Source organism: Sorex fumeus, unplaced genomic scaffold (assembly GCF_029834395.1).
Source record: "Sorex fumeus unplaced genomic scaffold, SorFum_2.1 ptg000130l, whole genome shotgun sequence".
In the NCBI taxonomy this organism is placed as follows: Eukaryota; Metazoa; Chordata; class Mammalia; order Eulipotyphla; family Soricidae; genus Sorex; species Sorex fumeus.
This window is the reverse complement of record NW_026606187.1, coordinates 786087-800199: the sequence shown is the minus strand read 5'-3', so window position 1 is coordinate 800199 and position 14113 is coordinate 786087. Positions and strand designations below refer to the sequence as shown.

Sequence of the window (14113 nt, the reverse complement as noted above, 5' to 3'; positions counted from 1 at the left end):
ACGCAAGCAGGAGTTCTTTTGGGTTTTCCTAGTTGTCTTTACCGTGTTCCTAAGGAAACAGGGAGCCCATAAGTATTAACATTTTGGAAAAAGATGATCAGCTAATCACTACTGAGGGGATTAAAAGAATCAACAACATTCAATCCCAGACAATAAAGTCTACAAGATTGGACAAATAGTGCAACTTCACTCCTAGCAAAGATATCCTTCGATTTTAAAGGCAGACAGTTAATACCCTCAAATAAGACATCCTTTTTCAAATCTGGCAATAAAATAGAGAAATGAATCAAAAACTTCAGGCAAAAAAAAAAAAAGACTTCAGGAATGCAAAAAAATTTTTTAAAACAACCGTGGCTAAAAGAACCAATGGATAGGGAACATAAAGTAACAAAATAGAAGACTAACACCCAAGAATAGCCGAGATAAGTACCAGGAGGATTACTCCATGGCTTTGAGGACAGCCGCACACACTAGGGGAAAAGACAGCTCAGATAGAGAAGGGAGCACCAAATAAAGGGTGTTGGGAGGTTCCTCCCAGGATGGGAAATGCGTGATGAGAGTAGATTATAGACCGAACAAGATTGCCACCCAATGTCTCTTTTGCAAACCACAGCACTCAAAAGGGAATGCCCTGCCACAGAAGTAGGGTGGGATGGGGGGAGGGAGGGATACTGGGACTGGTGGTGGTGGAGAATGGGCACTGGTGGAGGGATGGGTATTCGATCATTGTATAACTGAAACCCAAGCACAAAAATTTGTAAGTCTACAACTGTACTTCATGGTGTTTCACTAATAAAAATTTAATTCTTTCATATTTTTCCTTTTAACCTGTGGAGATTTATCAAAAATAATTACTGAACCAAAAAATGTACTTGAAATCTGACAATTTCATCTTGCAGTCTCACTTATTTCTTTTTCTGTTATTATGATCAAGTGAAATGGATAGTGCACAAAGGCATTATGCTTAGCGAAAAAAAGTCACATGCTGCCAATTACATTCATATTCCAATTCCAAAATGACAAAATTATAGAGATGGAGAACAGATTAGCGGTTGCTAGGAGAAAAGGAAGGAAAAGTACAAATACAAAAAGTACTAGGTATGAAGGAGTTCTTTTGTGGTGAATGGACAGCTAGCTCTGTACCTCAACTGTGGTGGCAGTTACATGACTCAATACAGGAAAGAGTGCAGAGACATAAGCAGCACAAGTTAAAAAGTGGCGAAAACTCAGGGCTGGAAAAATACCACCTCTGTAGGGCACTTGCCTTGCAAGAGGCCAACCCGGGTTCAATTCCAGGCACCCAAATTGTCCTCCAAATTCACCAAGAGTGATCCCTGAGCAAAGAGCCAGGAGTAAGCTCTGAGCACTGTCGGGTATAGCAAAAAAAAAAATGTGGTAAAAACTGGGGCCAAGGATGTGGCTAAAGTGATACACAGCACATGCCTTACATGTGTTCAAGGCACTGTGTTCAATCCCAGTTACCTTCTCACCTCCACCCCCAGCACTGGCAGTCCATAAGCTAGTGTCACCAAGGAATCATTGCCAAGCTCTTCTGGTGTCACCTGGTGTTACCAGGTTCTTCTCCCACACCACCCAGGAATCTACAGGTTTATAAATTTAAATACTAAAATTTGGGGGTTTTTTGGGGGGCGGGGGGTGGAACGAGTGAAGAAATTACAACTGATAAGGCACTTGTCTTGAACTCTGCAAACCGAGGTTCAATCTCCAGCATCTCATATGGTCCCCTGAGTACCACCAGAAGTAATTCCAAAGCACAGAGTCAGGAGTAAATTCCTTGGCATTGCTGGGTGTTGTCACCAGAATGAATATATAAAATAAAATGTCTTGGGGGCCAGAACAATAGTACAGTGGACAGGGCATTTGCCTTCCACATGGCTGACCCGGGTTTAATTCCAGGCACCCCATATGGTTCCAAACCCCACCAGGAGTGACCCCTTGAGTGCAGAGCCAGGAATAAACTCTAAGCACACTGATGTGCCCACTCCCTCAAAAAAAATGAAAAGATTGAAATGCTTTTAAAAAGTTAAAGCTGAACATGCACATAGTCTGGTCCATAACTAACATGTACCAGTAGCAATTTCCTGGTTTTGATATTAGTTATATGAAGCCTCCGCTGGAGGAATATTGGGTTAAGGTACACTGGGACTTCCTGTACTTGTTCTACAACAAAGTGTATGCTTACAATTATTTCAAAACATTCTTTTAATGTAAATAATAAATTGTTTTTTATTTTTAAAATAAGACCCAAAGAATCTTACACTTTAATGGAAGTATTCAATTTTAAGTACAAACCCACGTTATCAATGTGTATATTAATAAAATGTATGTAATCACACACACAAACTTATGAAATGTTTATCACAGTTTGGCCTAACTTCAGGATGGAAGTATGGCTCAGCAGTACCATCATACTTTCCTTGCATGCATGAAGCCCTGGGTTCCATCCACAGCTCCATAAATAGAAACAGTGTGATTTGAGATGACTTTTTTGCCATATTCTATGTAATTTTTGTTAACGCTTAAGATCCTTCTAACATTTGTGGGGTAGGGGGTTTCAGCCATACCAGCAGTACTCAGGCTTACTATTGGCTCTGCACTTAATCACTCATGGAATCACTCATGGGAGAGTAGGGGGGCCATCGGGGTGCCAGGCAGGGCATATGCAAGGCAAGCGCCTTACCCACTGTACGGACTCCCCTGCTCCTCAGTTCCTTTCAACGAGCATGTAATTTTATAAAAATTATCCAGCTGTGGGGCTGGAGTGATAGCACAACGGGTAGGGCATTTGCCTTGCATGTGGCCGACCCGGGTTAAATTCCCAGCATCCCATATGGTCCCCAGAGAACCGCCAGGAGTGATTCCTGAGTGCATGAGCCAGGAGTAACCCCTGTACAACGCCAAGTGTGTCCCAAAAAGAAAGAAAAAGTATTTATCCAGCTGTTTCTTCCAGAATTGATTTAGAAAATTGAGACCATTTTTTTTCAGCTGCAGTTAGCTCATAAAATAACTTTACCTTTTAAGGGAATATGAGATCACGGATCTTTTTCATTACAACTTCCTGCTAAGACAGCAGTGCATACTCTAATAAATGAAGTACTGCCTAGGTTAAGGCTGTTAAATCATAAAGGGTTTATATGAATTGAAGTACACAAAGAAATCAAACCACCTTCCTTCCTGTTGCAGTCCCATAGTGTGGTCGAGTCACCACTGTGCCCAATAGTCCCGCTTTTCTATCACACCAGAGGATCCGTACAGATACTCAGTTTCTGTATTTGTTATCAATAAACTTTTACCACCTTGCCCCATTCAACACGAGGTTAAGTTTTGTAAAGTTAGAGGTGCCAGAAAGAGCAGAGGCTTAGGGGTGAATGTAGCAGACCCTGATTCCATCTTCATTCTGAGCATTACTAGGGAAAGTCCTGGGGACCCTCCTAGCATAGCCAGGCGTGTTCCCGGAAACGGCAGACCTGGGTAATCCCAGACCCCAGCTGGGTTACATTTCAATAAATCTGCCTCTGTATAAGCACACACAGGCTGAGAAGAAAATTCAAGACATAGAAAAAAGTAGAAGTTAAAACCTTGGGTTTAACAATTTGCTACAGAACTTTAAACAAGCCACTAACATTATGCTCCCTAAATCCCAGTATGCCATGGGAACTGGGAACTCAAGTCTACCATGGAAACAGATGTTAATACCTTCCCTACAGGTGTCTGTAAGAGATAAAACAAGATACTATCAGCAGTCCAGAGCAGGCAGAGGGTAATCAGGAAACAAAACCCTGTCAGTCACCCAGCTGCCTTTCCCATCCCTCCCTTCTCTGCTGTGGGGGTTTCTGCAGATAACAGCCCCGACTCCTTCACCTCATTCCCCACCCCATCTGACTCCCAGGTGTCCCCAGAAGTTCTCCAATAGTAATTAATTTTTAGAGCCTCCCCGCAAGTGGAGAGCATCTGTTCTAACAACTCCTTAGGTTCATCTGCTTCCCACTTCTGCCCAAGGGGAAAACACGGTCTGGCCCAAAGACCAAAAACAAAACCAAGTAAATACTGTTCTTTGAGAAAATACTGGCTTGAGGACTTTGGAAACACAGGGTACTTTCTGTATTCATACCCTACTTCAATCTCACCACTTTCCCCCCCAGAGCCAGAGCCTATCATTTACTAACCTCAAGGGTGCTCCTTACCCTTCTTAGATTTTCATACCTGACTCTTGGCTACACCTAAACATCTCCGAAACCTTACTAGGCAAAGAGTAACACTCATCCCCAATATGAACTCATAAGAGAGAATTAATCCACCCACTTGGAGTAGCATTAGAGGGTGGGAATAGAGGAGTGGGAGCTGATGGAAGGGAGACTTTCACTTTCTGCTCTTTAAATTTCTGTGCTGTAATCCTGGAGCTATAAAGTACTGCATGCAAGTCCTCCGGGCTTATTCCTGAGCACAGAGCCAGGAATAAGCCCTGAGAAACAGCTGTGTGGCCCAAAAGCAAGGGGGAAAAAGTTTTAAAACCCTAGCTATAAACAAAGAAATTGTCAAAAACAAGGGAGAGAAAATTCTAAAACCCTATACACAAGCAAAGAAATTGTCAAACCAGTGACCTGAAAATCCCAAAGAGACTGGTTTTTGAAAACCTTGAAATTGTGCAAAAGTAAAGAAAAAGATTTTCAGGCAGAGAAAGAGCCTGCTGCATAGAGATATGAAAACATACCCGTTGTTCCACAAATGACAAGTATTTGGTTGTGGCTCAAGAACAAGGTATAACTTGAGAAGTCTTGAAAGTATGTCCCAAATCATCTGCAGAGTGACATTGGAAATCCGGGATCCGTGTGCTTTCTCCAACTCTAACAGGATAGAAACTCGGGCCCAACAACAATGGAGACCCTCCACTAGGAATTATTTGGGATCAAGCAGCACCTGAATTCCACAAAGCAACTCCAGGAGGAATCTAGACCACAGGCTAGTAAGGTATCTCGAAGCTGTCGCGATACTGATGATGAAAGCAAAGGACCAGAACTTGCTGAGAAAAACAGGGGAATGGAGAGGAAACCACAAACACCAACAGTTTTAGAAGTAGGAGGCTGAAGAGGAGGAAGCGCAAGTGAAGGCAGGTTTATCATCCGGGTGCAGATAAAGTCATCAACAAAACTGCTCCCTTATTTGACGTCCAAGCTGGAGAGGAAGGTTCCCCAGTACACAGGTCACAGTCGAAGCCATGAGAAATAAAAGGGGGAGGGTTCAAAGGGCTGCAGTGCATGCTTCACATGCCAAAAGCCGGGGTCCAACCCCAGCTCCACAGCGTCCCCCAAGCGCCACTGGGCAGCAACACCCTACCAGCACCAAGTAGGAGTAGTCCCTAAACACAGCCACACTGGAAAGGAACCACCCCCCCCCCGCCGAGTCCCACCAAGTGAGGCCCCAAAACAAAACCAAAGAATGACAAAAACAGTAAAAGGGAAGACTGAACTAGCCAATACTGTGGAAGCTAAGGGAGCTGAAGAAAAAAGGTTTCAGGGGGAGAAAAAAAGGAGCACAGCAGCTGTCAAAAGAGAAGCCAGCAGCAGAAGGAAGGGCCAGAAGGGCTAGTAAAGCTGAATGCAGCACAGAGATTAAAGGTGATCTCTGAAGAGGACAAAAAGTCAACTGGTGGCTGGCCTGGGACTAATGGGGGGAGGAGGGGTGCCTGGCAGGGAGAGAATCTCCTGGCTAAGCAGAGACTGAGCAAAGCAGTACTGTCAGGAACTGCCCTCCTCTTCACCCCCAGCTGTGCTCTCCCTCTTTCCTGCCGTGTATGCACAGCCTAAAATCCAAATATCAAAAATCGTCAAGATCCTGTTATTCTGACCAATGCCAATGGCTATCGCAAACACAGCAGCAACGGCCCACTTTGCACAAACCAAAGATCCAGAGCATGAAGGAGTTAATATTTTACCAGAAAGAGTCAACAAAAAATGGACCTTATAAATAACGCTGAGCATATAGAAAGTCTTAATAGTAGCCAGAGAGTAATAGTACAGGGGTGAAGCCTCATGTACACAATCAGTTCGTTCCCCGGTACCAAATATGGCCCCCTCAAAGCCCTGCGCACTGGGCTAGGAGCAGCTCCCAAGCACTTCTAGGTGTGGCTCAAAAACCAGAAAGAGAAAAACAACTTGCTTCCCTGCTAATGATCTAAAGAGGATGTGAGAGAAAAGGTCACAGTTGACCCCTAAGGTCTTGGCATAAGCAATAGAAGAATGGAGCCGTCCTCAAGGGAAATGCAGAGCTGTGCCCTTCAATCTCTTCACACCTGCAGGCCCCACCTGGCCTGCTTGTCAGCCCCTGACCAGCAACTACGGCCAAGGTGTCAGACCAGGGGTGTCCAACCTTTCCCCCCGTGCGGGCCAGCACCACTGCGGATGAAGAAGTAGGCAGTGCTCAGGGGCCTCCAGGGCTGCAACCCAGATGCTGTGGGGATAAGGGGTGCTGAGTGTCACATCACCCGGAGACCTAAGGCAGCACAGTGGGTAAGATGTTTGCCTTGCACATGGCTGACCCAGGCTCAATCTCGGGTGCCCTGAATCCTGCCAGGAGTGATTCCTGAGCAGAGCCAGGAGTAAGCTCTAAGCACAATCCTGTGTGGCCTCCAAACAAAACAACAACAAAATCAAAGCCAGGCTGGGCACATGCTGGGCACGAAAGCCTAAATGCTGTACTCTGCCCGGCCCTTCATGCTTGTTTCCCAAGGCACCTCTCACCCCACCCCAGAATCCATTGGTTCTCAGTTGTTTTACTTGGTTAGCAGTACCTCTCCCAGCAAGCCTTTCGGCCCTTGGGCCTCCTTCCCTCCATCTGTCAAATTCTCCCTTAACCTTCCGTCGTGAAGCACTCCTCCTGGGAAGTATTCCTTGGTCTTCCTTGGCCCCTCCTCAGTTCCCCTCGCTCCAGCAGACTGCTTGTAGTCAAGTGTTCTATTTCTACCCTGACTCTTTCGTGAGATGGCGTACCTTCATCACCAAACTGACTCCTAGAAGCAGGAGCATTACACACTCTTAAGGGACGAAAATAACAACAGTTAAAGCACTAATTTTCTTGGTGTGGTGAGCCAAACGAGCTGGCTGAAAGCTTCACAAGCAGGAGTCCGAGTTCAATTACCAATACCACAGGATCCCCTGAGCACCACCAGTAGAGCCAGAAGTGGGCACTGCTGGCCCAAGGTGTGGCCCAAAAAGAAACCAAGAAGCACCAACTCTGGAGCCAGCTGGATTTAAGTCCCTGTTCTATCACTGGGCTGCAGTGTGACCATGAGAAGCGATGCCTTATTCTCTTGCCCTGATTGTTCTCATCTATAAAATGGAAAATTAAATTAATTTCTATCTCCCGCCGACATTTAGAATTGTTAGAATACATGGCAAGCTCCCTGTGGCATATACGCTATGCCAAAAACAGTAACAATAATGGGTCTCATTCCCCTGACCCTAAAAGAGCCTCCAATATGGCACCGTTGGGAAGGACGAGTAAAGAGAGGCTGCTAAAATCTCAGGGCTGGGACAAATGGAGACGTTACTGGCACCCGCTCGAGCAAATCAATGAGCAGGATGACAGAGATTCAAGTGATACAGAATACATGTAAAGAATCCAGCATGTATGCTATACTAGTGCTACACTAAGCCTCATATCCATAGCCCTGGGATTTTTAATCTTATTGCAGGAAGTTTTCATATTTCCCCAACCAAGGTACTAAAAAGCTCTAGCTTGGGGCTGGAGCGATAGCACCGCAGGTAGGGCGTTTGCCTTGCACGTGGCCAACCCGGGTTTGATTCCCAGCATCCCATAATGGTCCCCTGAGCACCATCGGCAGCAATTCCTGAGTGCAGAGCCAGGAGTAACCCCTGCGCATTGCCAGGTGTGATCCAAAAATCAAAAAAAAAAAGCTCTAGCTTATTGTAGAGAATTACTTCTCTCAATTACACTAATAGTTTTTTGGTTTGGGGCCGGAGAGACTGTGCAGATATTAAGGTGCTTGCCTTCTACTGACCCAGGTTCAAATCCCCACCATCACTTAGCATCCCCTGAGTACTGAGCCAGGAATAGTTCCTGAGAACTGCTGGATGCCACCCAAACCCCGGAAAGGTTTTTTAAAGTTTTTTTTTTGTTTTACTTTATCCAGTAATCTCATCATTTGAACCAAGTCATGAACTAATTCTTTAAAGTACTGTTAAAGTCATTTCTTGATATGTAATCTGTCTCCCCAGCTACCCCAATTTACGGAGACTACAGTTCTCTGAGGGCTGGAGCAATAGAATAGCGGGTAGGGTGTCTGCCTTGCATGCGGCCGACCCGGTTTCAATTCCTCCGCCCCTTGGAGAGCCTGGCAAGCTACTGAGTATTCTGCCTGCACTGCAAAGCCTGGCAAGATATCCGTGATGTATTCGCTTTGCCAAAAACAGTAACAAGTCTCACAACGGAGACGTTACTGGTGCCCGCTCGAGCAAATAGATGAACATCGGGAGGACAGTGCTACCAATGCTACAGTCCTCTGAGAATTACTGAACCTTTCACTGTCATCTCCCTATGCCACGCCAAGTGGGTGACACCCCACAAGAGTAGTTTAAGTTAAGGATTGGTTTTGCCTCCACTACAAGAGCTACTCACAAAAGAGGACATTCAAAAATAAGAAGTCATGGGCAAGAGCAATGCCAGAGAGATAGTGCAGTGGGTCAGGTGCTCACCTTGCACACAGCCGACCCAGGTTCAATCCCCAGCATCCCAAGTGGTCCCCTGATCCTCACCAGGCATGACTCCTGAGCGCAGAGTCAGGAGTAACTCCTGAACATTTCAGGCTGTGGCCCTCACCCCCAACCCCCCCCCCAAAAAAAATCTTGACAAGCAAACCAAGTTTCTGATGACTGAAGAAATGTCAGATGGGGGTCAAAGAGAAAGTACAGGGGTTAAAGTACATGCCCCACTTGTGGCCAACCCACCACTTCAATCTCCAGGACCACATGTTCCCTGAGAATCTCCAGAACAGCCCCGGAAGCCCCAAGCACGGCTGCAAGGGGCACTAGTGGTCCCAAGCAGCTCTGGGGTGGCACAGCTGATCCCTGACACTGTAGGACCCAAGCAGCGCCTCGTCTGAGGATGCACATTGAACCACTGGTCTTCAGGAAGTGCCCCTGAGCCTCCTGAGCAGGGCTTGCTTGGGAGCCCACCCTCAAATGAGAAATTCTATTTCATACAAAATTTCCATAATAAGCAACAGCTTATTCACTCTTAAGTACCAACTTTTCTGAGAGAGAACCTCCTAGGTACTGCCCCATTTAGGAACTCATGGGAGTTCTCAACCCAAATTGAGTCGACCTAATGTAGTGACAGCAAAACTAATCCAGCTGTTCTGGACTGCAAGCACAAAACTGTTAAATGGTGTGAGGTTACAAGATCCTGCTTCTAAGAAGGGCAGTTTAAAGGAAATTCCCACTTTCTCCTAACCTCCTTCACTCTCTCAAAACCAAAGACTGTTGAATACGTTCTTAATTACCTGCCACGTGAAGACTGCAGAGCCTAAGCTCTGGAGTACAGCAGCACCTGGGGGCCAGGGAACACGTTCCAGCACTTGTCAATAAAGAATCCCACCGCTGGGACCAAAGTGAGGGAACAGCAGGAGGGTATTTCACATGGCCAACCAGGGTTCGATTCCCAGTATTCCATATGGCCCCCCAAGCACTGCCAGGTGTAATTCCTGAGTGCAGAGCCAGGAGTAACCCCTGAGCATCGCTGGGTGTGACCCAAAAAAAAAAATCCCACTACTGGCCCCATTAATCTCCCCCTCTCACAGTAATACTAATAATGAAACCTGGCAGGGCTGATGTACTTAACTGAGACTAAAAGAAAAATAGCTTGCTTATAACAGGCACTCAATAAATACTAGTTTTATCCTATTATACCATGCTCATAATAGAGTTTTAGTTTTAAAAGACTGTTATAATCTTTATATACCGACTAGCACTGTAGCACTGTCCTCCCGTTGTTCATCGATTTGCTCGAGCGGGCCCAGTAACATCTCCATTGTGAGACTTCTTGTTACTGTGTTTGGCATACTGAATACGTCACGGGTAGCTTGCCAGGCTTCACTGAGCGGGCGAGATACTCTCAGTAGTTTGCCGGGCTCTCTGAGAGGGGCGGAAGAATCAAACCCGGCTCAGCCAGGCCGGCCACGGGCAAAGCAAATGCCCTACCGCTGTGCTATATTCTTAAAAATGTAAAGTCAGGGCTGAAGCAATAGCCTTGCACGTGGCAGACCCGGGTTTGATTCCCAGCATCCCATAGTTTGCCTTGCACGTAGCTGACCCAGGTTCGATTCCCAGCATCCCATATGGTCCCCTGAGCACCGCTAGGGGTAATTCCTGAGTGCAGAGCCAGGAGTAACCCCTGTGCATCGCTGGGTGTGACCCAAAAAGAGAAAAAATAATGTGAAGTCAGAGGCTGGAGAGATAATACAGTAGGGAGGGTCCTTGCCTTACAAGCAGCCAACCTGGGTTCAATCTCCAGCATCCCATATGGTCCTCCATGCACCACCGGGAGTTATTCCTGAGCTCAGAGCCAGGAGTAATTCCTTAAGCCTCGCTGGATGTGCTCCCCATGCCTTCCCCACCAAAAAAAAAAAAAAAAAAAAAAAGTCATGACCCAGAAAGACAGTATGGGGAGTAAAGCATCTGGCCTTGTATGTGGCTGATGCTGGCTGGATCCCCCAACACACCCCTATGGTCAGTCCCCTGAGCACCACCAGGAGTGATCCCTGACCCGAGCCCCGAGTAAGCTCTGTGCACTACCAGGGGTGGCCCCAAAACAAACACCAAAAAATGTTAAGTCAGCAAGAAATAGAGGGTTGGGTGGGAAAGATACAGACAGACTTTGTTTTCTTTGCATTCTGAGAACCAACCTGGGACACCTACAGGAAAGGATGGCGTCACGCAAGCAGGAAGAATTCGCCTCACTCTCAGGCAGCCACTCCCTACATGCTCCAATTAAGTCTACACTAGGCTACAAAAAAAAAAAAAAAAAACATACATAATGATCAAGGCACTTTTAAACTGCTCGGCGGTTGTCATTTTCAGAATGCTGATTGCCAATTAAAATGAAACCTGGGCAGAGTGGTAGCACACACCCCTTGCACGTGTGGGGCCCAGTCCCCAGCACCACATAAAACTACAAATGAATGAAACCTGAACAAGTAAGCGCTGAGCCAGCTTAATTGATAAGCACTGAAGTTCTAGCTGAGGCTCCCGGGAACTCCTCACGGGAAGACTGTCTGGTTCACTTCTGCACTGCCTAAAGTCTGGCCTAGAGCAGCGGTGAGTGAAAAACTCAGTGGGAGATTCATACTTCCATGTTCACAGAGCACAGCCCAGAACAGGCGAACAGCGGCCATCACGGAGATGTTCACCAACAGATGAATAAGCAGACTTGGCATAGACAGCACACACAATGGAGTATTATTCAGCCTTCAAAAGAGAGGGAAATTCTAACATATGGTACACAATGGATAAAACTGGAAAACTGCTGGGTGAAATAATCCCCTTACAAAAGAACACACCTAGATCGAACTTAGATTCATAAAATCAAGTGGTAACACCAGATTGCTGTTCAATGGATAGTTTCCATTTTTTGTAAATGATAAAAGCTCCCTGGGCTGGCTAGCTGCAAAACAATGTAGAAGTACTCAATGCTACCGAACCACACTTACAAATTATTAAAAAGGTACATTTTGCGGGCGGGGGGCAGGGGTGGAACCAGGATTAGCCCATGCCCGACAAACACCTTAACCCCTCTGCTTTCTCTCCAGTCCTTTTATGTAAATCTGCTTTTCAAATTTTTTAATCAACGAAGAATAATTTCTAAGTACTACTTTCATCACTCACTGAATACTGTTTCTGATACCTTGAATGACTCATTAGAGAATTCCCATCTCCACATGTTACAGAAGCAACTGTAACTCCAGGAGTTTATCCTATCTGTTGCTGCAGATTGGTTACCCGCAATTCCACCAAGCACAATCCAGGATCCCTAGAGGTATAGTCTACCAAACCGTATATACCCATATGTGCCAATGATAAAGGCTAATTCATAAATAGGCACCACAGATTAACAATCATAACTATCAAAAGTTGGGTGAATACGGTGCTTCTCTCAAAATACCTTGCTTGTAATATTTAAGGACCACCACTGACCACAAAACTGAAACTGCAAAAGCCAAACCAGGGCCCTGATGTTTTATCTGGCCATGAACCAGAGAGGACACGGGCTGCTTCTGCTCAGAAATCAGGAGCTCACAGGCCTCTCTAATTTTTTGGAAATCATAATTAAAAATAAATCAAAATCACCGGTGTGAAGTGCTGCATCACAGAACACAGCAGCGTGTCCCTTTCGGCCGGGGTTTGTAAAATAGATAACCAGAAAAGTTGTCGGCGGAGGCGCTGAAATACAGACTTGGGGAAATCACCCAATCCCCAAGGGCTGGCCATGTGCTAAGAGTAGGAACTGATACAGGTTCAGACCGGTTCATCTTCGAGGGTCTCTACAGCAGTAGACAGATGGGGTTCAGAGGCAATTACAGCGACAAGACGGACACTTCAAAACAGGCGGTGGGCACCCAAGTCCGCAGGAAGACCTGTCCGGGGCAACTGCGTTAAGAACCGTCAGAGCTGGAAGTGGAACAGAAGGTCCACGTTCCAGGTCCGAGCGGGGTGGGGGAGGCCAGAAGCCCACGTCGCAGGAAGAAAAGCAGGGCCGGGAGGGCGCGGAACAAGACCCCTTCCTGCCTGCCGGCCCTGCCTCCCCCACCGAGCTCCAGATCCGGCGACTTCTGCAAATCAGGCCCCGCGTCTCTCTCTCTCCCCGGGCTCCCCCACCCTGCGCGACCTCAAACGCGCGCCCCTGGTCCCTCCGGGCCACCCACCCGCCCAAGAAGTGACCTTGACCTGGGCGGCCCCTGGCTGCGCGCCTCGATCGCTCGCCCCGCCTCGGGGGTCCCGAGAGCCGAGCCGGGGCGCCCGTTGGGAGGCCGCCGCGGCACGCGCACCGGCCGGGGCCTCGCGGGCACGGCGTCCGGGCCTGGCTCCGGGGGGGAGGGGAGGGGAGGGGAGGGGAGGGGAGGGGAGGGAGCGCCGCACGCAAGTGTCACGGCCGGCCCGGCACGCGCCTCCCGCGCCCCGCCGCCAGCCCGCCCGGGTCCGGCCGGGCCCCGACGGCGACACTTACCATGCTGGCCGGGGAGGGGGCGGCTCGGCGGACGCGTCCCGCTCGCACGCTTCAGGCCATGGTCCCCGCGGGCTCGCCAAGCCCCCCGCCCAGGCCCCGACAACCGCTCCCCCGCCGGGCCCCGCGGGGACCCTCTAACACGAGCGCGGGCCCCCGGGCCGCCTCATCGGGGACCCCCGGAACGATTCATCCAGACCCACCCGCCGCTCTCCCCGGAAAATGAATTTATAAAAAGGGGGAAAAAAGAACAGGAAGCGGGGCTCGGCCGAGGAGGGGCTGCGGCGCGGGGGTCCCCCGCCCGGGCCCGACCCCCGAGGGAGGCGACGGGCCCAGGCAGGGGATCCCCGGCCTCCGCGCTCCGCAGCGCCGGCGGGCCCGGGGCCGAGGGCGCGGAGCAGGAGGGCAGCGGGGCGCGCTCAGGGAAGAGGCCCGCGGGCCCGCGCCGTCCTCGCCGCCTCAGCCCGCACGGCCGCCGCCCCCCGGAGCATCCTGCGCGCCGCCCGCCCGCCCGCCCGGAGCCTCCAGCTCGCGCCTCGCGGCCGCCCCCACCCAACAGCCCCAACGCGCCGGAAGTGGCGAGCGCCGGCGCGGCCGCCCGGGCTGCGGCGCTGGAACCGGACCAATCCGGAATCGAGCCGGGCGGGGGGCGGGGGCAGAGGCGGGGAGGGGCGGGGCCTCCGTGACGGCTGCCGCCGGGCCCCGCCCCGCCCGCCCGGCCCCGCCCCCGCCGCCATGTTGGCTCGGGCGCGGACGGGGCTTCCGCGTGCGTCCGAGCGGCGCTTTCTGTTTCGGTTCTTCGCTGCGCGCGTCTGGCGGACGCCGCGCCCAGCCCTCGCGGGGGCGTCCGTGCCGGCCC

At 49.2% G+C, this 14113-nt stretch overlaps 1 protein-coding gene across 3 annotated transcripts in view; it reads right to left on the bottom strand.

Annotated features, from left to right (window-relative positions):
- The window catches only part of XPO6 (exportin 6), a 113952-nt gene extending 100533 nt beyond the window's left edge, over positions 1 to 13419 (bottom strand). For all 3 annotated transcript variants that reach the window (XM_056138828.1, XM_056138827.1, XM_056138829.1), the window contains exon 1: positions 13258 to 13419. Coding sequence is in view for 2 of the 3 variants with exons in the window: in XM_056138827.1 (XP_055994802.1) it covers positions 13258 to 13260 (3 nt within the window). In the remaining variant the exon portion in view is untranslated. The remainder of the gene's footprint in view (positions 1 to 13257) is intronic.
- Between the last annotated feature and the right edge of the window lie 694 nt (positions 13420 to 14113).